A 27,850-nucleotide genomic window follows, 5' to 3' on the forward strand; every position below is an offset into this window, starting at 1 on the left:
AGAAAATGGACTGAAACAGGTAGGACCTAGCTGGACTTCAGTTTTCCGTAGCAAAACATTTTAAAACATATTATTTTCCCTGCAGGGATGGTGTTGGACGGGGGAAGTGGCTGTGTGTATGGGGTGTTGTTCATAAAGATTAACGTTGTTGTATCGCTCCCTACAGGTTTAGTATTAGACAGGGGAAGTGACTGTGTGTGTGTGGGGTAGAGGTCTTTCTGTGTCCGAAAACTTTGATCCGAAGATAATCACACCGAACAGACCTGCGATTTAAAGGGGGACCTGGACCCGAGAACAATCAGGCCCGACGACAACCAGACCTAGCTAGACCTAACGGGTCCTGGTCTAGACGAGACCTAATTGGACCCGAGCGACAAATTATTTATCAGCCAAGTTGATGTTAGATCTTCATATGTTGGCTAGGCCTTCTATAAGTCAATAAATTGACCTTATTAGCGTAGAATAAATATGCTATAGACAAGACCCGACGACAATCAAACAGGACCCGAGGGGAAATGTTAGAATTTTGGACCAGGACCCTCTCGGCTATTCAGGTTCGGGGGGATCCATGAAGATCACCTAGTATTGGGCAGTGACAGTGTGTATGGGGTGTTGTTCATAAAGCTTAACGTTGCATCTCGCCCTGCAGGTCTAGTATTGGACGGGGGCAGTGACAGTGTGTATGGGGTGTTATTCATAAAGCTTAACGTTGCATCTCGCCCTGCAGGTCTAGTATTGGACGGGGGCAGTGACAGTGTGTACGGGGTGTTGTTCATAAAGCTTAACGTTGCATCTCGCCCTGCAGGTCTAGTATTGGACGGGGGCAGTGACAGTGTGTATGGGGTGTTATTCATAAAGCTTAACGTTGCATCTCGCCCTGCAGGTCTAGTATTGGACGGGGGCAGTGACAGTGTGTATGGGGTGTTGTTCATAAAGCTTAACGTTGCATCTCGCCCTGCAGGTCTAGTATTGGACGGGGGCAGTGACAGTGTGTATGGGGTGTTATTCATAAAGCTTAACGTTGCATCTCGCCCTGCAGGTCTAGTATTGGACGGGGGCAGTGACAGTGTGTATGGGGTGTTGTTCATAAAGCTTAACGTTGCATCTCGCCCTGCAGGTCTAGTATTGGACGGGGGCAGTGACAGTGTGTACGGGGTGTTATTCATAAAGCTTAACGTTGCATCTCGCCCTGCAGGTCTAGTATTGGACGGGGGCAGTGACAGTGTGTACGGGGTGTTATTCATAAAGCTTAACGTTGCATCTCGCCCTGCAGGTCTAGTATTGGACGGGGGCAGTGACAGTGTGTACGGGGTGTTGTTCATAAAGCTTAACGTTGCATCTCGCCCTGCAGGTCTAGTATTGGACGGGGGCAGTGACAGTGTGTACGGGGTGTTGTTCATAAAGCTTAACGTTGCATCTCGCCCTGCAGGTCTAGTATTGGACGGGGGCAGTGACAGTGTGTATGGGGTGTTGTTCATAAAGCTTAACGTTGCATCTCGCCCTGCAGGTCTAGTATTGGACGGGGGCAGTGACAGTGTGTATGGGGTGTTGTTCATAAAGCTTAACGTTGCATCTCGCCCTGCAGGTCTAGTATTGGACGGGGGCAGTGACAGTGTGTACGGGGTGTTATTCATAAAGCTTAACGTTGCATCTCGCCCTGCAGGTCTAGTATTGGACGGGGGCAGTGACAGTGTGTATGGGGTGTTGTTCATAAAGCTTAACGTTGCATCTCGCCCTGCAGGTCTAGTATTGGACGGGGGCAGTGACAGTGTGTATGGGGTGTTGTTCATAAAGCTTAACGTTGCATCTCGCCCTGCAGGTCTAGTATTGGACGGGGGCAGTGACAGTGTGTATGGGGTGTTGTTCATAAAGCTTAACGTTGCATCTCGCCCTGCAGGTCTAGTATTGGACGGGGGCAGTGACAGTGTGTATGGGGTGTTGTTCATAAAGCTTAACGTTGCATCTCGCCCTGCAGGTCTAGTATTGGACGGGGGCAGTGACAGTGTGTATGGGGTGTTGTTCATAAAGCTTAACGTTGCATCTCGCCCTGCAGGTCTAGTATTGGACGGGGGCAGTGACAGTGTGTACGGGGTGTTGTTCATAAAGCTTAACGTTGCATCTCGCCCTGCAGGTCTAGTATTGGACGGGGGCAGTGACAGTGTGTATGGGGTGTTGTTCATAAAGCTTAACGTTGCATCTCGCCCTGCAGGTCTAGTATTGGACGGGGGCAGTGACAGTGTGTACGGGGTGTTGTTCATAAAGCTTAACGTTGCATCTCGCCCTGCAGGTCTAGTATTGGACGGGGGCAGTGACAGTGTGTACGGGGTGTTATTCATAAAGCTTAACGTTGCATCTCGCCCTGCAGGTCTAGTATTGGACGGGGGCAGTGACAGTGTGTATGGGGTGTTATTCATAAAGCTTAACGTTGCATCTCGCCCTGCAGGTCTAGTATTGGACGGGGGCAGTGACAGTGTGTATGGGGTGTTGTTCATAAAGCTTAACGTTGCATCTCGCCCTGCAGGTCTAGTATTGGACGGGGGCAGTGACAGTGTGTACGGGGTGTTGTTCATAAAGCTTAACGTTGCATCTCGCCCTGCAGGTCTAGTATTGGACGGGGGCAGTGACAGTGTGTATGGGGTGTTATTCATAAAGCTTAACGTTGCATCTCGCCCTGCAGGTCTAGTATTGGACGGGGGCAGTGACAGTGTGTATGGGGTGTTGTTCATAAAGCTTAACGTTGCATCTCGCCCTGCAGGTCTAGTATTGGACGGGGGCAGTGACAGTGTGTACGGGGTGTTATTCATAAAGCTTAACGTTGCATCTCGCCCTGCAGGTCTAGTATTGGACGGGGGCAGTGACAGTGTGTATGGGGTGTTATTCATAAAGCTTAACGTTGCATCTCGCCCTGCAGGTCTAGTATTGGACGGGGGCAGTGACAGTGTGTATGGGGTGTTATTCATAAAGCTTAACGTTGCATCTCGCCCTGCAGGTCTAGTATTGGACGGGGGCAGTGACAGTGTGTATGGGGTGTTGTTCATAAAGCTTAACGTTGCATCTCGCCCTGCAGGTCTAGTATTGGACGGGGGCAGTGACAGTGTGTATGGGGTGTTATTCATAAAGCTTAACGTTGCATCTCGCCCTGCAGGTCTAGTATTGGACGGGGGCAGTGACAGTGTGTACGGGGTGTTGTTCATAAAGCTTAACGTTGCATCTCGCCCTGCAGGTCTAGTATTGGACGGGGGCAGTGACAGTGTGTACGGGGTGTTGTTCATAAAGCTTAACGTTGCATCTCGCCCTGCAGGTCTAGTATTGGACGGGGGCAGTGACAGTGTGTACGGGGTGTTGTTCATAAAGCTTAACGTTGCATCTCGCCCTGCAGGTCTAGTATTGGACGGGGGCAGTGACAGTGTGTACGGGGTGTTGTTCATAAAGCTTAACGTTGCATCTCGCCCTGCAGGTCTAGTATTGGACGGGGGCAGTGACAGTGTGTATGGGGTGTTGTTCATAAAGCTTAACGTTGCATCTCGCCCTGCAGGTCTAGTATTGGACGGGGGCAGTGACAGTGTGTACGGGGTGTTGTTCATAAAGGAGGTACTGCCTGGCTCGGCGGCGCTGCTGGACGGGAGTCTGAGGCCTTTGGACCTGGTCCACTATATCAACGGAGCTCCAACTCTGGACCTGACCCTCAATGAGAGCTGCAGGCTGCTGGAGATCTCCCTCAGGGAGCTCACTATCAAAGCTACAAGGTAAACTTAACCCTCACCCTGAATTCCAAATAGACCCCTAGCCCCTACACACTAGGCACTTTGGGTTAGGCGTTGACCTGCGAGGGTCCCTCAGGGACCTTACCAGGTAAACACTAGCCTTATGTACCGTAAACACATTTTGCAGTGCTTGCCAGCTAGTGCCAAAGAGGTTTGGAACTGAGAGACTCAACAAATGATTACTTCCTGTAACTCCCTCTTCAGATCCCCGTCCAAGAGGTACATGTGTTCATTATCCTTGACCTAATTGATATCTCTCCTCCCTCCAGGGATGGGAAACCAGTGTCTCCAGGACAGAAGAGTATTTCATTTCTCAACAACAACATCAGCCCTGAAGTCTCCACCAGCCTCAACGGTAAGTACTTGTAAAAGCCTATCCATACAATCGTAGATTGTTATCCTTTGAAAGATTTGCTGAATGTGTATAGCATTATGGTACATATACAGTAAGTACATCAGTCAAGTTCTCTCTTACCTTCTTCACAGTCAGGAAGTATACACACCCCTATACTTTTTCCACATTTTGTTGTTACAGCCTGAATTTTAAATTGAGTTTTTGTGTCACTGATATACACACAATAGCCCACATCATTTTTTATGACTAGCCAATCTCTGTACCCCAGACATACAATTATCTGTAAGGTCCCTCAACTGTGTAGTGAATTTCAAGCAAAGACCAAGGTTGTTTTTTTTATGCCTTGCAAAAGGGATGCCACCGATTGGTAGATGTAAAAAAATATATATATATTTTTTTTAAAAGCAGTTGAATATCTCTTTGAGCGTGGTGTGGTGAAGTTATCAATTAGGCTTTTGATTGTCACTACAAAGATACAGGCGTCCTTCCTAACTTAGTTGCCAGACAGGAAGGAAACTGCTCAAGGATTTCACCATGAGGCCACTGCTGACTTTAAAACAGTTCCAGAGTTTAATGGCTGTGATAGGAGAAAACTGAGGATGGATCAACAACATTGTAGTTACTCTACAATACTAACCTAATTGACAGAGTGAAAAGAAGGAAGCATGTTCAGACTAAAAATATTCCAAAACATGCGTCCTGTTTGCAGTAGGGCACTAAAGTAATATTGCAAAAAATATGGCAAAGCAATTCACTTTTTGTCCTGAATACAAAATGTTATGTGTGGGGCTGTAACGTCCTGACCAGAGTTCTTATGTGTTTTGCTTGTTTAGTGTTGGTCAGGACGTGAGCTGGGTGGGAATTCTATGTTGTGTGTCTAGTTTGTCTGTTTCTATGTTGGGTTAAATGTGTTGCCTGATATGGTTCTCAATTAGAGGCAGGTGTTTGACGTTTCCTCTGATTGAGAACCATATTAAGGTAGGCTATTCTCACTGTTTGTTTGTGGGTGATTGTTCCTGTGTCAGTGTTGGTGCTACACGGGACTGTGACGGTTAGTGTGTTTTGTCATTTTGTATAGTGTTTTGTTTTTGTTTGATTAAATTCATTATGTCTAATTACCACGCTGCACATTGGTCCTCTGATCCTTCTCGCCTCTCCTCGTCTGAGGAGGAGGACGACGTAGACTGCCGTTACAGGGGCAAATCCAATACAACACATCAATGAGTACCTCTCTCCATATTTTCAAGCATAGTGGTGGCTGCATCATGTTATGAGTATGCTTGTAATCGTTAAGGACTTTTCAGGATAAAGAAACATAATGGAGCTGAGCACAGGCAAAACCTGTTTCAGTCTGCTTTCCACCAGACACTAGGAGATTAATTCACCTTTCAGCAGGATAATAACCTAAAACACAAGGCCAAATGTATGCTGGAGTTGCTTACCAATAAGACATTTAATGTTCCTGAGTGGCCTAGTTACAGTTTTGACATAAACCAGCTTGAAAATGTATGGCAAAACATGAAAATGGCTGTCTAGCAATGATCAACAACCAACTTGACAGAGCTTGAAGATTTTTTTAAATAATGTGCAAATATTGTGCAATCCTGGTGTGCAAAGCTCTTAGATTTAGTCACACAGCTGAAATTGCTGCCAAAGGTGATTCGAACATGTATTGACTCATGTGAATACCTATGTAAATTAGATTTCTGTATTTCATGTTCAATAAATTTGCAAACACTTCTAAAAACATGTTTTCACTTTGTTATTATGGGGTATTGTGTGTAGATGGGTGACAAAAATATATATATTTAATACATTTTCTGAATTCAGGCTGTAACACAACAAAATGTGGAACAAGTCAAGGGGTGTGAATACTTTCTGAAGGCACTGTATGTTATGAACAACACATGCTGTCTTTAACATAACGCTGGTATGTTGTTGTGGAGTATGATGTGACCGTTCCTTCCCCTCTGTTACAGATTATGTCTATGGGGCTGATCACAGAGAAACAGAGGCCTTCTCTGCACTATGTCCTCCAGAGGTAATTACACCTGCTTCCATCAGTCTACCACTTTTATATTATTGGATAGATTGAGAACACGTTGCTTTACATGTGACTATAGCAACTCAACTTCAATCACTTACACACATTTAAATTGCATTAACTCTGCTATAAGGTTATGTAATTGGGTTAACTCGGCTATAAGGTTATGTAATTGGGTTAACTCGGCTATAAGGATATGTAATTGGGTTGACTCTGCTATAAGGATATGTAATTGGGTTAACTCGGCTATAAGGTTAACTCGGCTATAAGGTTATGTAATTGGGTTAACTCGGCTATAAGGTTATGTAATTGGGTTAACTCGGCTATAAGGTTAACTCTGCTATAAGGATATGTAATTGGGTTAACTCTGCTATAAGGTTATGTAATTGGGTTAACTCGGCTATAAGGTTATGTAATTGGGTTGACTCTGCTATAAGGTTATGTAATTGGGTTAACTCGGCTATAAGGATATGTAATTGGGTTAACTCTGCTATAAGGTTATGTAATTGGGTTAACTCTGCTATAAGGTTATGTAATTGGGTTAACTCGGCTATAAGGTTATGTAATTGGGTTAACTCGGCTATAAGGTTAACTCTGCTATAAGGATATGTAATTGGGTTAACTCTGCTATAAGGTTATGTAATTGGGTTGACTCGGCTATAAGGTTATGTAATTGGGTTGACTCTGCTATAAGGTTATGTAATTGGGTTAACTCTGCTATAAGGTTATGTAATTGGGTTGACTCGGCTATAAGGTTATGTAATTGGGTTAACTCTGCTATAAGGTTATGTAATTGGGTTAACTCTGCTATAAGGTTATGTAATTGGGTTAACTCGGCTATAAGGTTATGTAATTGGGTTAACTCGGCTATAAGGTTATGTAATTGGGTTGACTCGGCTATAAGGTTATGTAATTGGGTTGACTCGGCTATAAGGTTATGTAATTGGGTTAACTCGGCTATAAGGTTATGTAATTGGGTTAACTCGGCTATAAGGATATGTAATTGGGTTGACTCTGCTATAAGGTTATGTAATTGGGTTAACTCGGCTATAAGGTTATGTAATTGGGTTAACTCTGCTATAAGGTTAACTCGGCTATAAGGTTATGTAATTGGGTTAACTCGGCTATAAGGTTAACTCGGCTATAAGGTTATGTAATTGGGTTAACTCTGCTATAAGGTTATGTAATTGGGTTAACTCTGCTATAAGGTTAACTCGGCTATAAGGTTATGTAATTGGGTTAACTCGGCTATAAGGTTATGTAATTGGGTTGACTCTGCTATAAGGTTATGTAATTGGGTTGACTCTGCTATAAGGATATGTAATTGGGTTAACTCGGCTATAAGGTTAACTCGGCTATAAGGTTATGTAATTGGGTTAACTCTGCTATAAGGTTATGTAATTGGGTTGACTCTGCTATAAGGTTATGTAATTGGGTTAACTCGGCTATAAGGATATGTAATTGGGTTAACTCTGCTATAAGGTTATGTAATTGGGTTAACTCTGCTATAAGGTTATGTAATTGGGTTAACTCGGCTATAAGGTTAACTCGGCTATAAGGTTATGTAATTGGGTTAACTCGGCTATAAGGTTATGTAATTGGGTTAACTCGGCTATAAGGTTATGTAATTGGGTTAACTCGGCTATAAGGTTATGTAATTGGGTTAACTCGGCTATAAGGTTATGTAATTGGGTTAACTCTGCTATAAGGTTATGTAATTGGGTTAACTCGGCTATAAGGTTATGTAATTGGGTTAACTCTGCTATAAGGTTATGTAATTGGGTTAACTCTGCTATAAGGTTATGTAATTGGGTTAACTCTGCTATAAGGTTATGTAATTGGGTTAACTCTGCTATAAGGTTATGTAATTGGGTTAACTCGGCTATAAGGTTATGTAATTGGGTTAACTCGGCTAGAGAGAGTTCATTAGTCACATGCACAGAGTTGTAAATGTAGTGAAAAATCTTGAGCTGCAACAGTACCAATTGGGGGGGCGGTTAGCGGTCTAGTGGTGACTATTCAGCATGATAAATGTCCATTCGTTGGGGGGGGGCAGTGTAAATGTCCTAATGGTCTGGGGTTAGAAGCTATTGGCCAGTTTAAGTTTTTGCCATGATGCTCCTCTACTGCCCGCATCTGAATCAAATTAAATGTTATTTGTCACGTGCCGAATACAACAGGTGTAGACCTTACTGAGAAATGCTTACTTATAAGCCCTTAACCAACAATGCAGAGTAAAGTAAAAAAAAAAAAAAATGTAACACAATAAAATAATGATACAGGGGGTACTGGTACCAAGTCAGTGTGCGGGGCTACGGGTTAGTCGAGGTAATTGAGGTAATATGTACATGTAGGTAGAGTTAAAGTGACTATGCATAGATAAACAGCGAGTAGCAGCAGTGTAAAAAAGAGGGTCAATGCAAATAGTCCGGGTAGCCATTTGATTAACTGTCCAGCAGTCTTATGGTATAAAAGTCCTGGATGGCAGGAAGCTTGGTCCCAGTGATGTACTGGGCCGTATGCACTACCCTCTGTAGCGCCTTGCGGTCGGATGCCGAACAGTTGCCATACCAGGCGGTGATGCAACGGGTCAGGATGCTCTTGATGGTGCAGCTGTAGAACTTTTTGAGGATCTGATGACCCATGCCAAATCTTTTCAGTCTCCTGAGGGGGAATAGGTGGTGTTGTGCCCTCTACACAACTGTATTGGTGTATTTGGACCATAATAGTTTGTTGGTGATGTGGACACCAAGGAACTTGACGCTCTCGACCCGCTCCACTACAGCCCTGTCGATGTGAATGGGGGCGTATCAGTGAAGTCACTTGCCAGTTGGTCAGTGCATGCTCGGAGTACACATCCTGGTAATCAGTCTGGCCCTGCGGCCTTGTGAATGTTGACCTGTTTAAAGGTCTTACTGACCGGCTATGGAGAGCGTGATCTCACAGTCGTCCAGAACAACTGATGCTCTCGTGCAAGCTTCAGTGTTGCTTGCCTCGAAGCGCACATAGAAGTAATTCAGCTACTGTCACTGGGCAGCTCGTGGCTTGGCTTCCTTTTGTATTTCGTAATAGTTTGCAAGCCCTGCCACATCCGACGAGCCAGTGTAGTAGGATTCAATCTTTGTCCTGTATTGAAGCTTTGCCTGTTTGATGGTTCGTCTGAGGGCATAGCGGGATTTCTTATAAGTGTCCAGATTAGTGTCCCGCTCCTTGAAAGCGGCAGCTCTAGCCTTTCGCTCCGTGCGGAGTGATGGAAGCGGGGACAGCAGTCCGTGGCTGAGGTCCTTAATGATCTCCTTGGCCTTCCTGAGCCACCTGGTGTTGTAAATGTCCTGGAGTGCAGGCAGTGATGCGTTTGGCTGAGCGTACCACCCTCTGAAGAGCCTTGCGGTCCGTGGTGGTGGAGTTGCCATACCAGGCTGTGATGCAGCCCGACAGTATGCTCTCGATGGTGCTCCTGTAGAACACTGAGGGCCCTAGGGGACAGGCCAAATTTCTTCAGCCTCCAGAGTTTGAAGAGTCGCTGTCATGCCATCACCAGGGTGTCTGTGGTTTGACCATTTCAGCTCCTTGTAGATGTTTATGGCGAGGAACTTGATGTTTTTGACCGTTTCCCTATTGATGGCTATAAGGATATGTCCTTTAGTAGTCAATAAAAGGTGTAGACTAAAGTGTTCTGATCTGTTGACTCCAAGCTGTGTGTGTCTGAGATTTTCTATTGCCCCTGGACATTGGACAGTGAAAGTAATATTCTAATTCTGTTTTGTTGTGCTTCCAGGAGGAGATCATTCAGTTGGACCTGGACAAGCCTGCAGCAGGAGGCCTAGGCTTCTCTGTTATCGGAGGAGAGAGGGGCATCTTTGTCAAGTCCATCACCCCTGGTGGCATAGCAGATCGTACAGGACAGCTGCAAGTGGGGGATAGACTGCTCAAAGTAAGTCTGATCTACTCTTGAGGTGTTTTCAATGTAATAACAGCTCTTGTCCACTAGGTGGTGGTCTTTGACCATAACTCATCTGAATGCAGGGTTGTGCACTAGGGCACGTGGTAATAAACGTTTTACAACAGCAAAACAAAAAGATTTGTTCTCATTGGACAAATTCAGGCATTACCTCCCTGTTTCACTCCATTTCAAAATGTTTCACCCTACCGTACATGACGCAGTTTTGAGGTTTCCAGCTGACGGTGTATCTATCCATCAGGTGAACGAGGAGCTGATGACTAGTGTGTCTCACACTAAAGCTGTCACCACTATCCGAAAGGTCAAAGGACTGGTCCACCTCATAGTGTCCAGACCGCCTGACCAAAACCCCAACACCTACCTGGCCTACCTCCCCATCAACTCTGACAAGTGCAACGGCAACAGTGACGACATTGGGGTGAAGACTAAACCGTCTAGTCCACCTGGTGAGAACAGTAGCCCTCCTGACATACCGCCAATAGGTAAGTTACTACTCTTTATCCCTACAGATGTGTGTGTTGAAGGGTATGTTGATCCCTGCTCCACACTGTTGTCAACACCATGTGCCAGTTTGACAGTCTTCTTCTCTCCTGTGTCCGTCACCCAGACTATGATGCAGGTTCAATGGAACGGAGGACGAGAGAGGGTGAGGTGGAGAACACTGAGCTGTCTGAAGACACAGACCGTGACGGTTCCTCTCTACCAGAGGACTCTCCTGAGGTGGGTACATACCGTGACGGTTCCTCTCTACCAGGGGACTCTCCTGAGGTGGGTACATACCGTGACGGTTCCTCTCTACCAGGGGACTCTCCTGAGGTGGGTACATACCGTGACGGTTCCTCTCTACCAGGGGACTCTCCTGAGGTGGGTACATACCGTGACGGTTCCTCTCTACCAGAGGACTCTCCTGAGGTGGGTACATACCGTGACGGTTCCTCTCTACCAGGGGACTCTCCTGAGGTGGGTACATACCGTGACGGTTCCTCTCTACCAGGGGACTCTCCTGGGGTGGGTACATACCGTGATGGTTCCTCTCTACCAGAGGACTCTCCTGAGGTGGGTACATACCGTGACGGTTCCTCTCTACCAGAGGACTCTCCTGAGGTGGGTACATACCGTGATGGTTCCTCTCTACCAGGGGACTCTCCTGAGGTGGGTACATACCGTGACGGTTCCTCTCTACCAGAGGACTCTCCTGAGGTGGGTACATACCGTGATGGTTCCTCTCTACCAGGGGACTCTCCTGAGGTGGGTACATACCGTGACGGTTCCTCTCTACCAGAGGACTCTCCTGAGGTGGGTACATACTCTGGGGAGGACCTGCCTCTAAGGCGGGGCTATTCAACTACAGTCATGGAGGATCAAAACACAACTTTTTTTCTACCTTCTAGTTAATTCCATTCTCATCTGTTTCTGTGTTGTGTGTGGAATTCCAGACCTCCCGGAAAGCCGACTGGAAAGAGGAAAGTGTAGATGACCCACTGAATGAAAGGTAAGGTGGGGCTCCAGCATAGTGTGACTGAATGTCACCAGAGGACATTTTTGTATTATTTTTTTTTGTATATTTTTTAAAATCTCATATGGTATGTTCCTTCCCAGCTACCTGCAGATGACATCAGAGCTTCCAGAAGAGGATGAGATTACCTGGGGGAGTGACGAGCTGCCTATAGAGAACATCAACTCTAAATTCACTGACGGTATGCCCATCTATAGAGAATATTAACTGGAAATTGACTTTGAGCGTGAACACCCGCACCCAACGACTCAACCTCACCAATTTCATTGCCTAACCTCGATTGACCTTTGGATCCGCCGATTTGAATATCCTCTTCCAAAACACATACGATTGAATGGATTTTCTCGAGTGAGTGGTTAGCTGCGTCTCTGGTTAGCTGCGTCTCTGGTTAGCTGCGTCTCTGGTTACCTGCGTCTCTGGTTAGCTGCGTCTCTGGTGAGCTGCGTCTCTGGTTAGCTGCGTCTCTGGTTAGCTGCGTCTCTGGTTAGCTGCGTCTCTGGTTAGCTGCGTGAGTGGTTAGCTGCGTGAGTGGTTAGCTGCGTGAGTGGTTAGCTGCGTGTCTGGTTAGCTGCGTCTCTGGTTAGCTGCGTCTCTGGTTAGCTGCGTCTCTGGTTAGCTGCGTCTCTGGTTAGCTGCGTCTCAACATTCTCCTCCCCTCCTCCCCAGATAAGCCCATCATTACAGAGGATCAGCTGACCTCTCTGCCCCTGGTGAAGGTGATCCCTGATGGACAATACACTGGGGCCAAACTCAACACTGTGGTGCGTATGCTGAGGGGTCTGCTCGAACAGAAGATCCCTTTGCAGGAGTTTGAGGTACGAGCTGTCTGTCTGATCTAGTATAGAAACCTCACAGCTGGTGTCAAACTCATTCCACGGAGGGCCGAGTGTCTGCGGGTTTTCACTCCTCCCTTGTACTTGATCAATTAAGGTCACTAATTAGTAAGGAAATCCCTTCACCTGGTTGTCTAGGGCTTAATTGAAAGGGGGGGGGCCTGCAGACACTAGGCCCTCCATGGAATGAGTTTCACACCCCTGCTCTACATTAAACAGCCTCAGCGTAGCTCTGAAGGGAACCAGCTTTTTGTCTAGCGTTGATCTGTGTTTTTATTACATTTAAAATTACATTTAAAAAAACACTTTGATGCATAATACATGACATCAATATAATACAGGACATTTTATTTTCTTAAATCTGTAAAGTTACTTATTTGTGTCCATGGGACTGAGATTTTAAGGCCAATTTCTACTTCTCTCTCCAAAAGAATCTGCAGAATCTACAGCCGCTGGACGACTGTCTAATTGGTCAGACGAAGGAAAACAAGAAGAAGAATCGTTATAAGAACATTGTCCCTTGTAAGTGTAGATAGAATGTCACAACGGAAACACCACATTATCTCTGTAGATAGAATGTCGCAATGAAAACACCACATTATCTCTGTAGATAGAATGTCACAACGGAAACACCACATTATCTCTGTAGATAGAATGTCGCAATGAAAACACCACATTATCGCTGTAGATAGAATGTCACCACATTATCGCTGTAGATAGAATGTCGCCACGAAAACACCACATTATCGCTGTAGATAGAATGTCACCACGAAAACACCACATTATCGCTGTAGATAGAATGTCGCAACGAAAACACCACATTATCGCTGTAGATAGAATGTCGCAACGAAAACACCACATTATCGCTGTAGATAGAATGTCACCACGAAAACACCACATTATCTCTGTAGATAGAATGTCGCAATGAAAACACCACATTATCGCTGTAGATAGAATGTCACCACGAAAACACCACATTATCGCTGTAGATAGAATGTCACCACGAAAACACCACATTATCGCTGTAGATAGAATGTCGCCACGAAAACACCACATTATCGCTGTAGATAGAATGTCACCACATTATCGCTGTAGATAGAATGTCGCAACGAAAACACCACATTATCGCTGTAGATAGAATGTCACCACATTATCGCTGTAGATAGAATGTCACCACGAAAACACCACATTATCGCTGTAGATAGAATGTCGCCACGAAAACACCACATTATCGCTGTAGATAGAATGTCACCACATTATCGCTGTAGATAGAATGTCGCAACGAAAACACCACATTATCGCTGTAGATAGAATGTCGCAACGAAAACACCACATTATCTCTGTAGATAGAATGTCGCAATGAAAACACCACATTATCTCTGTAGATAGAATGTCGCAACGAAAACACCACATTATCGCTGTAGATAGAATGTCACCACGAAAACACCACATTATCGCTGTAGATAGAATGTCGCAACGAAAACACCACATTATCTCTGTAGATAGAATGTCACCACGAAAACACCACATTATCGCTGTAGATAGAATGTCGCAACGAAAACACCACATTATCGCTGTAGATAGAATGTCGCAACGAAAACACCACATTATCGCTGTAGATAGAATGTCGCAACGAAAACACCACATTATCGCTGTAGATAGAATGTCACAACGAAAAACACCACATTATCGCTGTAGATAGAATGTCGCAACGAAAACACCACATTATCGCTGTAGATAGAATGTCGCAACGAAAACACCACATTATCTCTGTAGATAGAATGTCGCAATGAAAACACCACATTATCTCTGTAGATAGAATGTCACAACGGAAACACCACATTATCTCTGTAGATAGAATGTCACAACGGAAACACCACATTATCTCTGTAGATAGAATGTCGCAATGAAAACACCACATTATCGCTGTAGATAGAATGTCACCACGAAAACACCACATTATCGCTGTAGATAGAATGTCGCAACGAAAACACCACATTATCGCTGTAGATAGAATGTCACCACGAAAACACCACATTATCGCTGTAGATAGAATGTCACCACGAAAACACCACATTATCGCTGTAGATAGAATGTCGCAACGAAAACACCACATTATCGCTGTAGATAGAATGTCGCAACGAAAAACACCACATTATCGCTGTAGATAGAATGTCACAACGAAAACACCACATTATCGCTGAAGTGTTTTACCTGGGAATGGTGCAAATTATACGTGTCAATATTCCTCTATCTACTTCAATAATACCCCAGCACAGGAGGTTGGTGGCACCTTAATTGGGAAGGATGGGCTCGTGGTAATGGATTGAGTAGAATAGGATCAAATATATAATTTGATACCATTCCTTTCCAGCCATTTATGAGCCGTTCTCCCCTCAACAGCCTCCACCGAAGCCCAGTGCAGTATATAACAAGCCCAATCAAAGCTTCTCCTGTGTTCTCTTGTTTCTCCAGTCGATACCACCAGAGTGATCCTGGGTAAAAATGGTGGCTACATTAATGCCAACTTCATCAACATGCCAGTGAAAGATGAGAACTTCATGTTCATTGCTTGTCAAGGACCCCTACCCACCACTCTGGGTGACTTCTGGCAGATGATCTGGGAGCAGAAATCCAATGTCATTGCTATGATGACCCAGGAAGTGGAAGGGGGAAAGGTCAAATGTCAACGGTACTGGCCTGACACCCCGCGAACGGCTGAGATGGTGGACGAGAGGCTGCAGATCACCCTGGTCAAAGATCAGCACCTTGACAACTTTGTTATCCGTCTCATTGAGGTCAAAGATATCCAGGTGAGATTAAATGTACAGTAGGTTATAAGGACAGGAGTAATAGCCCCAGAACAGAGCCTTGCAGGACTCCATACTTAACCGTGAAGGGATTTCTTTTTCTAGAATTTTGCTTTATTACCAAGTAAATGTAATAATAAGGTTAAACAAATAGAAACAAAAGCCAGTGCATAATCATTTGGGTACTCTGTATTTAGAGCATCAGAGTGACGATAACGGCCTATCCCTCCTGTTCTAGACTGAAGAAATTCAACGCGTCACCCACCTGAACTACACCGGTTGGCCAGACCACGGTACACCCTCGCAGCCTGAGCAGCTGTTGATGTTCATATCCTACATGAGGCACATCCACCAATCAGGACCCATCATCACGCACTGCAGTGCAGGGATTGGCCGATCCGGAACCCTCATCTGCGTTGATGTGGTTCTAGGCCTCATCAGTAAAGATGCTGATGTAAATATGGTGACAAGACTATAGCTTTTATTATGCTACAAAAAAGGTCCAATCACATGTTTTCCTGTTTCTGAGAGATTCTATTTTAAAACACACTGTTTTTAGTTTGATATTTCAGATGTGGTACGTAACATGAGGCTGCAGAGACAAGGAATGGTACAAACGGAGGTCAGTTATACATTTTTATACAATATGTTGATCCCTTTAAAGAGTCTGTAATGTACATACTATTTCTGCATTAATAATTATATACATACTCATTGTTTATTCCACACAGGAACAATACATCTTCTGCTATCAAGTCATCTTATATGTGCTCCGATGTCTTCAAGCTGAGGAGAAAATCTCAGGATAGCAACCTTATTAAATTCCCAATGCTGCACACAACAATGACGGAGACTACACACAGCACAGAACCAAGCAGTGGATTTACAAACCACTGCTCAATAAACGCCTTAAAACAGTCTGGGATTGTGTCCCGAACACAGATCAAGCCTAATCTTGGATTTACTGGTACTTTCAATAGAGAATCTCCATTTAACATGGTTTTTAGTCCATGACTAGGCTTGATCTGTGTCTGGGGAAAAGTACATTCTTGTTTGCTTGACCTCTACCTCTGTAGCTGCTACCCCTTCTCTTAATGTATACACAACAATACAGTTGATGTTCCCGTCTTACCTACATGAAAGCAATGCTTTTTTTTTTAATAGATTGGCTTATGAAATATCTGGAAGTTAATAAATTCATATTTTAAAGATTTTGATGCTGGAAGTTGCCTTGACAGAATACGAGAGTATTTGCATTGTAAATCGTATTATGGTAGTTGCTGCCAGTGTTAAAGGAAATTAGTGTACATATTCATCTTTTGAAAAATTGCAATTTGTAAATAAAAGTGAAGAAAACATTTTGGTACTTTATTTAAATACAGATTTTGCCAGTAAGAATGCAATTAGCCTTTCCTATGCACTTTTCAGTAGTTGGGCTACTGCTCATGCTGAAATGTTATTCACCTGGAGTTAATGGTTGGGACTGACACACTTGAAAATATTTCTAATCTCATGACTGGGTAGGGGGCACAGTGGCCTTCTGTCCCCAGCTTAAGGTGGAATGTCAGGGAATGAAGTCGGTGAATGGCCAGAGAAGTGCAAGCCATTTGCTCCAGTCAGAATCTGGGCCTTTGATATACTGCAACCTTCCTCCTTGGGGTAGGGATGTATGAATTTTGCAAGGCAAAAGTTCTGAAATGTGGAAACCTGATACTCCGAGCATCAAATGTTTAGGAACCAATGTGATAAGAAGTCAACCAAATGCAGATTACACCGAAGAGCATTGTCTAATGCACATCAAGTTTGCGGACGACACTACAGTGGTAGGCTTGATTACCAAGAACGACGAGGTGAGGGCCCTCAGTGTGGTGTCAGGAAAATAACCTCACTCAACGTCAAAACAAAGATTGTGGACTTCAGGAAAAAGCAGAGGGAGCACCCCCCTATCCACATCGATGGGACAGTAGTGGAGAGTTCCTCGGTATCCACCCACACAGACAGCGTTGTGAAGGCGCAGCAGCGCCTCTTCAACCTCAGGAGGCTGGAGAAATTCAGCTTGTTACCAAAAGCACTCAAACTTCTACAGATGCACAATCAAGAGCATCCTGTATCACCACCTGGTACCGTGAGGTCTGTACAAAGCATCACCGGGGGCAAACTACCTGCCCTCCAGGACACCTACACCAAAGAACAACCACCCGAGCCACTGCCTGTTCACCCCGCTATCATCCAGAAGGCGAGGTCAGTACAGGAAAGCAGGGACCGAAAAACAACTTCTATCTCAAGGCCATCACTAACATTTAGTGGCCGCTGCAACATACTGACTCAACTCCAGCCACTTTAATGTATCACTAGCCACTTTAAACAATGCCACTTAATGTTTACATACATTACTCATATGTATATACTGTACTGCATCTTTATGTAATACATGTATCACTAGCCACTTTTACTCATGTATCTACTGCATCTTGCCTACGCCGTTCTGTACCATCACTCATATCCTTGTGTGTATAAGGTAGTAGTTGTGGAATTGCTAGGTTAGATTACTTGTTGGTTATTACTGCATTGTCGGAACTAGAAGCATTTCGCTACACTCGCATTAACATCTGCTAACCATGTGTATGTTACAAATAAAATTTGACATCTACCAAAAGTCAGTGGCTTTCATGTTATTCACAATTAATAACTAAATTGTTCTAGAAAACATCCTCCCCAGAGCTAGAGTCTGATACTGTAAACTGAATAATACATGAATACAAATGAAACGCAAGAATTCAAATGCATTTGGTTTTAATTGAAAGTTGCTTTGTACAAGTTATTTGAGAACAGGATTAACAGATTTAGTATTCATCTTCCTCGTCCTCACAGGCATCCCCAGAGTCTGCCCCCACCTCCTCATAGTCCTTCTCCAGAGCAGCCATATCCTCTCTGGCCTCAGAGAACTCCCCCTCCTCCATGCCCTCACCCACATACCAGTGCACGAAGGCTCTCTTGGCATACATCAGGTCAAACTTGTGGTCCAGACGACTCCAAGCCTCAGCGATGGCTGTGGTGTTACTCAGCATACACACAGCCCTCTGGACCTTGGCCTGGTCTCCTCCAGGAACCACCGTAGGGGGCTGGTAGTTGATCCCCACCTTGAACCCAGTGGGACACCAATCCACAAACTGGATGCTGCGCCGGGTCTTGATGCTGGCGATGGCGGCGTTGACGTCTTTGGGAACCACGTCGCCACGGTACAGCAAGCAGCAGGCCATGTACTTGCCGCGTCTGGGATCACACTTCACCATCTGGTTAGCCGGCTCAAAGCAGGCGTTGGTGATCTCAGGGACAGAGAGCTGCTCGTGGTAGGCCTTTTCTGCTGAGATGATGGGAGCGTAGGTGACCAGGGGAAAGTGGATACGGGGGTAAGGCACAAGGTTGGTCTGGAACTCTGTCAGGTCTACGTTGAGAGCTCCATCGAAGCGCAGGGAGGCTGTGATGGAAGAGACAATCTGGGCGATGAGGCGGTTCAGGTTGGTGTAAGATGGCCGCTCCACTCCCAGGTTACGCTTGCAGATGTCAAAGATGGCCTCGTTGTCCACCATGAAAGAGCAGTCAGAGTGCTCCAGGGTGGTGTGGGTGGTCAGGATGGAGTTGTAGGGCTCCACCACTGCTGTGGACACCTGGGGAGCAGGGTAGACTGAGAACTCTAGTTTAGACTTCTTGCCGTAATCCACAGACAGGCGTTCCATCAACAAGGAAGTAAAGCCAGAGCCGGTCCCGCCTCCAAAACTATGGAAGATAAGGAACCCTTGTAGTCCAGTGCATTGGTCAGCCTGAAGACAGAAGACATGGGATCATTAGTGATTTTAAACTAAACATTCAGCAGTAGAACAATCTTGTTTTTTGGGGTTATGATAAAGTTGAGCCAACCTAACCAGTCAATGGGTATATCAATATAAATGATCTAAAATGGATGGTAAACAGCAGTGGCCCTTTAAACGTTCAGCAGCAGCTCACCATTTTGCGCATCCTGTCCATGACAGAGTCCACAATCTCCTTGCCGATGGTGTAATGGCCACGAGCGTAGTTATTGGCAGCGTCTTCCTTGCCACTGATGAGTTGTTCAGGGTGATACAGCTGACGGTAGTGGCCGTTCCTGATCTCATCTACAAAAAAATCTATTTGTCACATGAGCCAAATACAACTGGTTTTAAACTACTGTGAAATGCTTGCTTATTTTGAAAACATAAAGTTATTGACAAAGCAACTTTACATTTTCAGTACTATACAAGCGCCACATACTAGGCTCACTGTAGAATGAATTGTTTTCCACGTCAGGCAGCCGTAGCCTGGTCTCAGATGGGTTTGTGTGGTCTTCCCAACTCCTATGGTCATTCATTGACAACATAGGAGGAATTGGCATGTTCAACTCAAATTGGTAGCAGCAAAATATCTTTAAGTTCAAAAGGGAAAAACCAACACTAACATTTAAGTTAGTGTATTTTGTAGCAGAGGTCAGAGCAAACAGTTGTGTTTTGGCAACAGCTGTTGTCAGCATTTTGATAGGAATCGCTATAAACAGATCTGGGACCAGGTTAGGGAAAACCATTACTATACAAGAAGCTTAAGCTTCCTCACCCACAACAGTAGGCTCCAGATCTAAGAAGATGGCCCTGGGAACATATTTCCCAGCCCCAGTCTCACTGAAGAAGGTGCCAAACGATGAGTCAGTCAATTGAGGAGCAGTGTTCTCGTGAATGGTTCCATCTGGCTGGAAACCATGCTCCAAACAATACAACTCCCAGCATGCATTGCCCATCTGGACTCCTGCTTGGCCAATGTGGACGGAAATGCACTCCCTCTGTCGAGAAACACTCCTTAGTCCAACAATAATTTATAAAAGGGGGGGGGGGGGGGGGGGAAACTGAGCCCAGCAATCATAAATCCTGACAGTACACAAAGCTGGGAGAAGAGACTTTGACCTCCAACAAATCTCTCAACTCCTTATCAGTTCTCATTTAGCCAAATGTACATTATATATTAACAAAATACAGGGAAGCACAACTCCAGAGAAGAAAAAATAACTGGTGTAAATACTTGTTGCATTAAAAATAACTCACCATTTTTCCTGCAGTTATGTGGAATAGATGGCCTTTTTGAGGAATTAATGAACCCTGAAACAGTTTCACCACAAGCGTTTACATATCAAATTGATGTAACTAAAGTATCACAGGCTAGGCTACATGTTGAACTCCAAACACACTCACTCACTTACCTTTGAACACAATGGCAGTCTGCTTCATGGGCCCAGTTTATATGGTATCTGGTGAGCTGTAGTAGGTGTGGCTTTTCAAATGACCTTTGACCATTGACCAAGGGGTAGTGTATATTTTATGATGATTATCCTGAGGTAAATGTTCAATTTCAAAGTTTATTTTAATTTTTTAAAGACAATAAAAATCCAACTACATGTTTCTGAATCTGCACGTCTAACAGTGGTTCAAATATTAGTATAAACTGGATGATTTGAGGCCTGAATGCTGATTGACTGAAAGCCGTGAAATGTCAGACCAACATAATATTTATTTGTACTGCTCTAATTACGTTGGTAACCAGTTTATAATAGCAATAAGGCACCTCGGGGGGTTGTAATATATGGCCGATATACCACAGGCTGTGTCCTAGCACTCCGCGTTGCGTCGAGATTAAGAACAACCCTTAGCCGTTGTATATTGGCCATATACCACACCCCTCGGGCCTTATTGCTTAAATATAGCGTTTTGGTTTGTTATCATGCATTTCTGCATCCAGGAGCGCCTACTTACGGGTTTCCTGCATGCTCGTGCTCAAATCATTGTGATGCACTAGGAGAGGTAGGAACGCTTTTTCTGTCGTCTTCAGAAAAGTTACATTCCTTTAAGCACAAAGTCATACACAGTGTTTTGTTCATGAATAATGTTGTATATTTAGAGTTTACTCATAAGTGGATGGTATTGTCAATGTGCTATTGGAATTGTACTTTTTAGGATGATATTAACGTTCTAAATTCAACATGTGGCTACTAGCTAGCTAAAGTATTGTATGTGTGAACGATGGCTAGATCCTCCACTGATTCCAGTCTTTTGTATTGTGCGTATGTTGTAGAAAGAGTCGAAGATTGGCAGAACATGTTTTGTATTTTCTTTGGGATTCAGGAGAGACAACTCTCATACATTAAAACAACCTGATCTCTTAAATCCGCGTTTTTAATCTCAATCACACACATCGCAGAGCTACAGCGGTGCAGTACAGCACCGGTTACATTGGTGCCTTCTAGACCCGGATTCATCGATGATCAACGTCAGCTCGATCACCGTGGAGCTGCTGCTCTAGAGACTGTTTACATCATGAGGCACTCCTGTCGCCATGTGTCAAAAAGCAGAACTGCAGTCTATTTTCATTCCTGTAAAAAAAAATCTGAAAACTATGTATTTTGAGTGCTGTTTATGGTTAACTAACATAGAAGTGTGTTCACAAACAGACATTTGAACATAGCATTAGTGGTTTAGTGAACAAATTCTTATTTTACAATGACGGGCTACCCCGGCCAAACCCTCCCCTAATCCGGATGACGCTGGGCCAATTGTGCGCCATCCTATGGGACTTCCGATCACTGCCGGTTGTGATACAGCCTGGGATCGAACCAGAGTCTGTAGTGACGCCTCTAGCACTGAGATGCAGTGCCTTAGACCGCTGCGCCACTCGGGAGCCCTAGATAATTAGTGTTAGTGGGTTGTGGTGGGGAAGTGTTTCTATGACTTGGAGATGTAAATCTATGGGATTGATGTTGAAGTGCCCACCCTAGTTGTTCCTGGACAGCGTGATGATCTCATCCTGGGATCGAATGTCATTAAGCATCTATTGCATGAGATGAAGGGCACTGACGAATACTGGAAGCTAGTCAACAACATGGATGGCCAGACCCACTCACCAGAGGGTGAGCTGTTTCTACAAGGGACAGGAAGTTGACGGCAAGATTGGGACCGTGAAGCTGTGACTCTTCTCTTTGTAGCCTGTAGTACTTCTCCACAACGTAGCACCCACTTGGGTGATACCTCTGCAGCTGCTACAGCGCTAAAAGCTCACCACACATCAGTCCAGAGCAGTAGTCATGCTCACTGCACGCTCCATGCCATTTCCACAATGCAGTCAGGTCTCACTGATCAAGAAGCCAGTGCGTGAGATACCCGTGTGATCAACAGGCACAATGGTTCCCACTAGTTGACACAAAGTCAAAATTGGCTATACCATAAAAATATATGAAACATAAATATGCTTTTTGGTCATAATTTAAGGTTTGGCATAAGGTTAGCCGTGTGGTTAAGATTAGGTTTCAAATCAAATTTTAAGAGTAGAAATAGGTGTGGTTTATGACTTTGTGGCTGTGTAGTAATGACCAGGTACAACTGATATAAATGTTTCTTCTCAAAGTTGCCAGGATGTTAGGTGCCCTAATTAAATCAGTACACTCATAACAACTTAAGCATTACATAAACCTCACATAGCAAATAAGCCGTTTATTTGTTGTTGTTAACCAAATCCGACACTCATTGACCTCTATACAAAACTCCTAATTTGGTGGGTGGAAAATTGCAAAAATGCCACCTGCTGGAGTGAGAGAATTTTCTCAGAGTTGGGTCTCTCTCCTTCTTCCTCTCTGGTAGCTATAGCTCTTTGTGAACAGGAATAATCATGGTTGTCACTAGTTAAGTCACAAAGGGTTTGTTTATAAATTCACTCTGGCTATCTACTCCTATTTCAGAGCACTCTCGTCTGAGTGTGCCAGAGCGCAGAATAACTGATGAATTTACAAACCCGCAACACCTGTTGAATATGACCGGTGTCAGTAAACGTCAGCAAAAAAAACTACATTAAATTGTTGCCAGCAGCACAGTCACCAATGCTCTAGACAACATGAAAACAGCCTAACCAGCTCTGCTAGGGAGAATAACTTGGTCACAGTGAGCTGTTCTCTCATTTGTATCAGAAAGGAGCTAGCAAGATAGACAAATACAAATTGTATTAATTCATTCCACTGACTGCATGTTTTGTTGGTTAAGGCACTTCCGGATTGTCATTTGGTTCACTTGCAGCCAAAACAACATTATCCTCAGCTTTTGGCTTTGCCACGACCACCACCACTGTCACCCAAGGGACATCCAGCCATCTTAACACAACTTTAGGAAGCGTTGGCGTCAACATGGGCCAGCATCCCTGTGGAACTCTTTAGACACCTTGTAGAGTCCATGCCCTGACGAATTGATGCTGTTCTGAGAGCAAAAGGGGATGCAGCTCAATATTAGGAAGGTGTTCCTAAAGTTTTGTACATTCGATGTATATTTGGCCTTGTGTTTTAGGTAATTATCCTCCTGAAAAGTGAGTTTGTCTCCCATTGTCTGTTGGAAAGCAGACTGAACCAGATTTTCCCCTATAATTATACCTGGACTTGGCTCTTTTCTGTTTCTTTAAATCCTTAAATAACTCCCATACCCAAAACATGATGCAGCCACCATCATGCTTAAAAATATGAAGAGATATACTCAGTGATGTGTTGGATTTGCCCCAAACATAACACTTTGTATTCAGGACAAAAGGTACATTTCTTTGCCACATTTTTTGCAGTATTACTTTAGTGCCTTACTGCAAACAGGATGTGTGTTTTGGAATATTTAAATTCTGTACAGGCTTCCTTTTCACTCTGTCAATGATGTTATTATTCCCCTCTTTGCATTGGAAAATCTCCCTGGTCTTTGTGGTTGGATCTGTGTTTAAAATTCACTGAGGGACCTTACGGATCATTTTATGGGGTGCAGAGTTGGGATAGTCATCAACAATGATTGCACACAGAGTGAACCCATGCAATTTATTATGTTTCTTGTTAAGCTAATTCTTAATTCTGAATTTATGCTGAACTTATTTATGCTTGCAATAACAACAATGTTAAATATTTGTTGACTCAAGACATTTCAGCTTTTCATTTATTAATTTATAAACATTTCTAAAAACATAATTCCACTTTGCCATGATTGTAACAGCTTTCTTCCTGGGATGAAGGAGAGGACCAAAATGCAGCGCGGCTAGTGTTCAACATGATTTAATAAAGAAGAGACAATAACGTGAACAAAATAACAAATGTGAAAACCGAGACAGTCCTATCTGGTGCAGAACACAAAGACAGAAGACAACCACCCACAATCCCCAACACAAAACAAGCCACCTATATATGATTCTCAATCAGGGACAACGATTGACAGCTGCCTCTGATTGAGAACCATATTAGGCTGAACACAGAAACAGACAAACTATACACACAACATAGAATGCCCACCCAGCTCACGTCCTGACCAACACTAAACAAGCAAAACACACAAGAACTATGGTCAGGACGTGACAATGATTGGGGTATTGTGTGGAGATCAGTGACATAATTTCAATTTAATCTATTTTAAATGCAGGCTATAACAACAAAATGTGGAAAAGGGACTCCTTCCCTTTTCCCACATTTTGTTACGTTACAGCCTTATTCTAAAACGGATTAAATTAATAAGTATTCAGAACCTTTGCTATGAGACTCGAAATTGAGTTCAGGTCCATCCTGTTTCCATTGATCATCCTTGAGATGTTTCTACAATTTGATTGGAATCCACCTGTGGTAAATTCAATTGATTGGACATGATTTGGAAAGGCACACACCTGTCTATATAAGGTCCCACATTTGACAGTGCATGTCAGAGCAAAAACCAAGCCATGAGGTCGATGCAATTGTTCGTAGAGCTCTGAGACAGGATTGTGTTGAGGCACAGATCTGGGGAAGGGTACCAAAAAATGTCTGCAGCATTGAAGGTCCCCAAGAACACAGTGGCTTCCATCATTCTTAAATGGAAAAAGTTTGGAAACACCAATACTCTTCCTAAACTGAGCAATCGGGGGAGAAGGACCTTGGTCACGGAGGTGACCAAGAACCCAGTGGTCAATCTGACAGAGCTTCAGAGTTCCTCTGTGGAGATGGGAGAACCTTCCAGAAGGACAACCATCTCTGCAGCACTCCACCAATCAGGCCTTTGTGATAGAGTGGCCAGATGAAAGCCACTCAGTAAAAGGCACAAGACAGCCGACCTGGAGTTTGCAAAAAAGCAGCTAACTGACTCTCAGACCATGTGAAGTGAAGATTCTCTGGTCTGATGAAACCAAGATTGAACTCTTTGGCACCTGGCACCATCCCTACGGTGAAGCATCAAATCAAATTGTATTGGTCACATACACATGGTTAGCAGATGTTATTGCGAGTGTAGCGAAATGCTTGTGCTTCCAGTTCCAACAAGTAATCTAACAATTCCACAACAACTACCTAATACACACAAAGTTAAGTAAATGGATGGAATTAAGAATATACAGTTGAGTCGGAAGTTTACATACACCTTAGCCAAATATATTTAAACTCAGTTTTTCACAATTCCTGACTTTTAATCCTAGTAAAGATTCCCTGTCTTAGGTCAGTTAGGATCACCACTTTATTTTAAGAATGTGAAATGTCAGAATAATAGTCGAGAGAATGATTTATTTCAGCTTTTATTTCTTTCATCACATTCCCAGTGGGTCAGAAGTTTACATACACTCGATTAGTATTTGGTAGCATTGCCTTTAAATTGTTTAACTTGGGTCAAAACGTCTTGGGTAGCCTTCCACAAGATTCCCACAATAAGTTGGGTGAATTTTGGCCAATTCCTCCTGACAGAGCTGGTGTAACTGAGTCAGGTTTGTAGGCCTCCTTGCTCGCACACGCTTTTTCAGTTCTGCCCACAAATTTTGGGATTGCATCAGGGCTTTGTGATGGCCACTCCAATACCTTGACTTCGTTGTCCTTAAGCCATTTTGCCACAACTTTGGAAGTATGCTTGGGGTCATTGTCCATTTGGAAGACCCATTTGCGACCAAGCTTAACTTTCTGACTGATGTCTTGAGATGTTGCTTCAATATATCCACATAATTTTACTTCCTCATGAAGCCATCTATTTTGTGAAGTGCACCAGTCCCTCCTGCAGCAAAGCACCCCCACAACATGATGCTGCCACCCCCATGCTTCACGGTTGGGATGGTGTTCTTCAGCTTGCAAGCCTCCCCCTTTTTCCTCCAAACATAACGATGGTCATTATGGCCAAACAGTTCTATTTTTGTTGCATCAGACCAGAGGACATTTCTCCAAAAACTACGATCTTTGTCCCCATGTGCAGTTGCAAACCGTAGTCTGGCTTTTTTTATGGTGGTTTTGGAGCAGTGGTTTCTTCTTCCTGAGCGGGCCTTTCAGGTTATGTCGATATCGGACTCGTTTTACTGTGGATATAGATACTTTTGTACCTGTTTCCTCCAGCATCTTCACAAGGTCCTTTGCCGTTGTTCTGGGATTGATTTGCACTTTTCGCACCAAAGTACGTTCATCTCTAGGAGACAGAACGCGTCTCCTTCCTGAGCGGTATGGCGGCTGCGTGGTCCCATGGTGTTTATACTTGCGTACTATTGTTTGTACAGATGAACGTGGTACCTTCAGGCGTTTGGAAATTGCCCCCAAGGATGAACCAGACTTGAGGTCTTGGCTTATTTCTTTAGATTTTCCCATGGTAGCCCTGTTAGGCTGGTACTGGATGAAGTGAGGCACCCTGGTAGTCCTGTTGGCCCGGTACTGAATGAAGTGAGGCACCAGGCCCCCTGGTAGTCCTGTTGGCCTGGTACTGAATGAAGAGAGGCACCAGGCGCCCTGGTAGTCCTGTTGGCCTGTTACTGGATGAAGTGAGGCACCAGGCACCCTGGTAGTCCTGTTGGCCCGGTACTGGATGAACTGAGGCACCCTGGTAGTCGTGTTGGCCTGGTACTGGATGAAGGGAGGCATCCTGGTAGTCGTGTTGGCCTGGTACTGGATGAAGTGATGCACCAGGCGCACTGGTAGTCCTGTTTGCCTGGTACTGGATGAAGTGAGGCACCCTGGTAGTCCTGTTGGCCCGGTACTGGATGAAGTGAGGCACCAGGCACCCTGGTAGTCCTGTTGGCCTGGTACTGGATGAAGTGAGGCACCAGGCACCCTGGTAGCCCTTGTGGGCTGGTACTGGATGATGTGAGGCACCCTGGTAACCCTGTTGGCCTGGGACTGGATGAAGTGAGGCTCCCTGGTAGTCCTGTTGGGCTGGTACTGGATGAAGTGAGGCACCAGGCACCCTGGTAGTCCTGTTGGCCCGGTACTGGATGAAGTGAGGCACCCTGGTAGTCCTGTTGGCCCGGTACTGAATGAAGTGAGGCACCAGGCACCCTGGTAGTCCTGTTGGCCTGGTACTGAATGAAGAGAGGCACCAGGTGCCATGGTAGCCCTGTTGGACTGGTACTGGATGATGTGAGGCACCCTGGTAGCCCTGTTGGCCTGGTACTGGATGAAGTGAGGCACCAGGCACCCTTGTAGTCCTGTTGGGCTGGTACTGGATGAAGTGAGGCACCAGGCACCCTTGTAGTCCTGTTGGGCTGGTACTGGATGAAGTGAGGCACCAGGCACCCTTG

The 27,850-nt window shown here is 44.5% G+C and overlaps 2 protein-coding genes across 2 annotated transcripts in view; one reads left to right on the forward strand and one right to left on the reverse strand.

Moving 5' to 3' along the window:
* The window catches only part of ptpn13 (protein tyrosine phosphatase non-receptor type 13), a 117,645-nt gene extending 101,004 nt beyond the window's left edge, over nt 1–16,641 (forward strand). The window contains exons 36-49 of the mRNA XM_038989535.1: nt 3,536–3,746; nt 4,034–4,119; nt 6,099–6,160; nt 9,942–10,097; nt 10,366–10,606; nt 10,732–10,844; nt 11,561–11,616; nt 11,724–11,821; nt 12,307–12,455; nt 12,905–12,995; nt 14,949–15,286; nt 15,522–15,737; nt 15,843–15,905; nt 16,015–16,641. Coding sequence (XP_038845463.1) covers nt 3,536–3,746; nt 4,034–4,119; nt 6,099–6,160; nt 9,942–10,097; nt 10,366–10,606; nt 10,732–10,844; nt 11,561–11,616; nt 11,724–11,821; nt 12,307–12,455; nt 12,905–12,995; nt 14,949–15,286; nt 15,522–15,737; nt 15,843–15,905; nt 16,015–16,092 — 1,958 coding nt within the window. The 3' untranslated portion in view covers nt 16,093–16,641. The remainder of the gene's footprint in view (nt 1–3,535; nt 3,747–4,033; nt 4,120–6,098; nt 6,161–9,941; nt 10,098–10,365; nt 10,607–10,731; nt 10,845–11,560; nt 11,617–11,723; nt 11,822–12,306; nt 12,456–12,904; nt 12,996–14,948; nt 15,287–15,521; nt 15,738–15,842; nt 15,906–16,014) is intronic.
* Nucleotides 16,642–18,059: 1,418 nt separating this feature from the next.
* LOC120044849 (tubulin alpha-8 chain-like) lies at nt 18,060–20,551 on the reverse strand. Its single transcript, XM_038989536.1, has 4 exons — nt 20,392–20,551; nt 19,910–20,132; nt 19,289–19,437; nt 18,060–19,104 (listed from the first exon to the last, which is right to left on the reverse strand). The coding sequence occupies exons 1-4, from the start codon at nt 20,392–20,394 to the stop codon at nt 18,127–18,129; spliced, it is 1,353 nt and encodes a 450-aa protein (XP_038845464.1). The 5' UTR covers nt 20,395–20,551; the 3' UTR covers nt 18,060–18,126.
* Between the last annotated feature and the right edge of the window lie 7,299 nt (nt 20,552–27,850).

Source organism: Salvelinus namaycush, chromosome 3 (genome assembly GCF_016432855.1).
Source record: "Salvelinus namaycush isolate Seneca chromosome 3, SaNama_1.0, whole genome shotgun sequence".
NCBI classification, from domain to species: domain Eukaryota; kingdom Metazoa; phylum Chordata; class Actinopteri; order Salmoniformes; family Salmonidae; genus Salvelinus; species Salvelinus namaycush.

Bases quoted from the DNA above. Each gene is read 5' to 3' on its own strand.
- LOC120044849 (XM_038989536.1), bottom strand. The intron at 19,438-19,909 runs GTGAGGAAGCTT...ATTTTTTTGTAG, and splicing joins TCTGGAGCCTACTGTTGTGG to ATGAGATCAGGAACGGCCAC. The intron at 19,105-19,288 runs GTGAGCTGCTGC...TTCTGTCTTCAG, and splicing joins TGGACAGGATGCGCAAAATG to GCTGACCAATGCACTGGACT.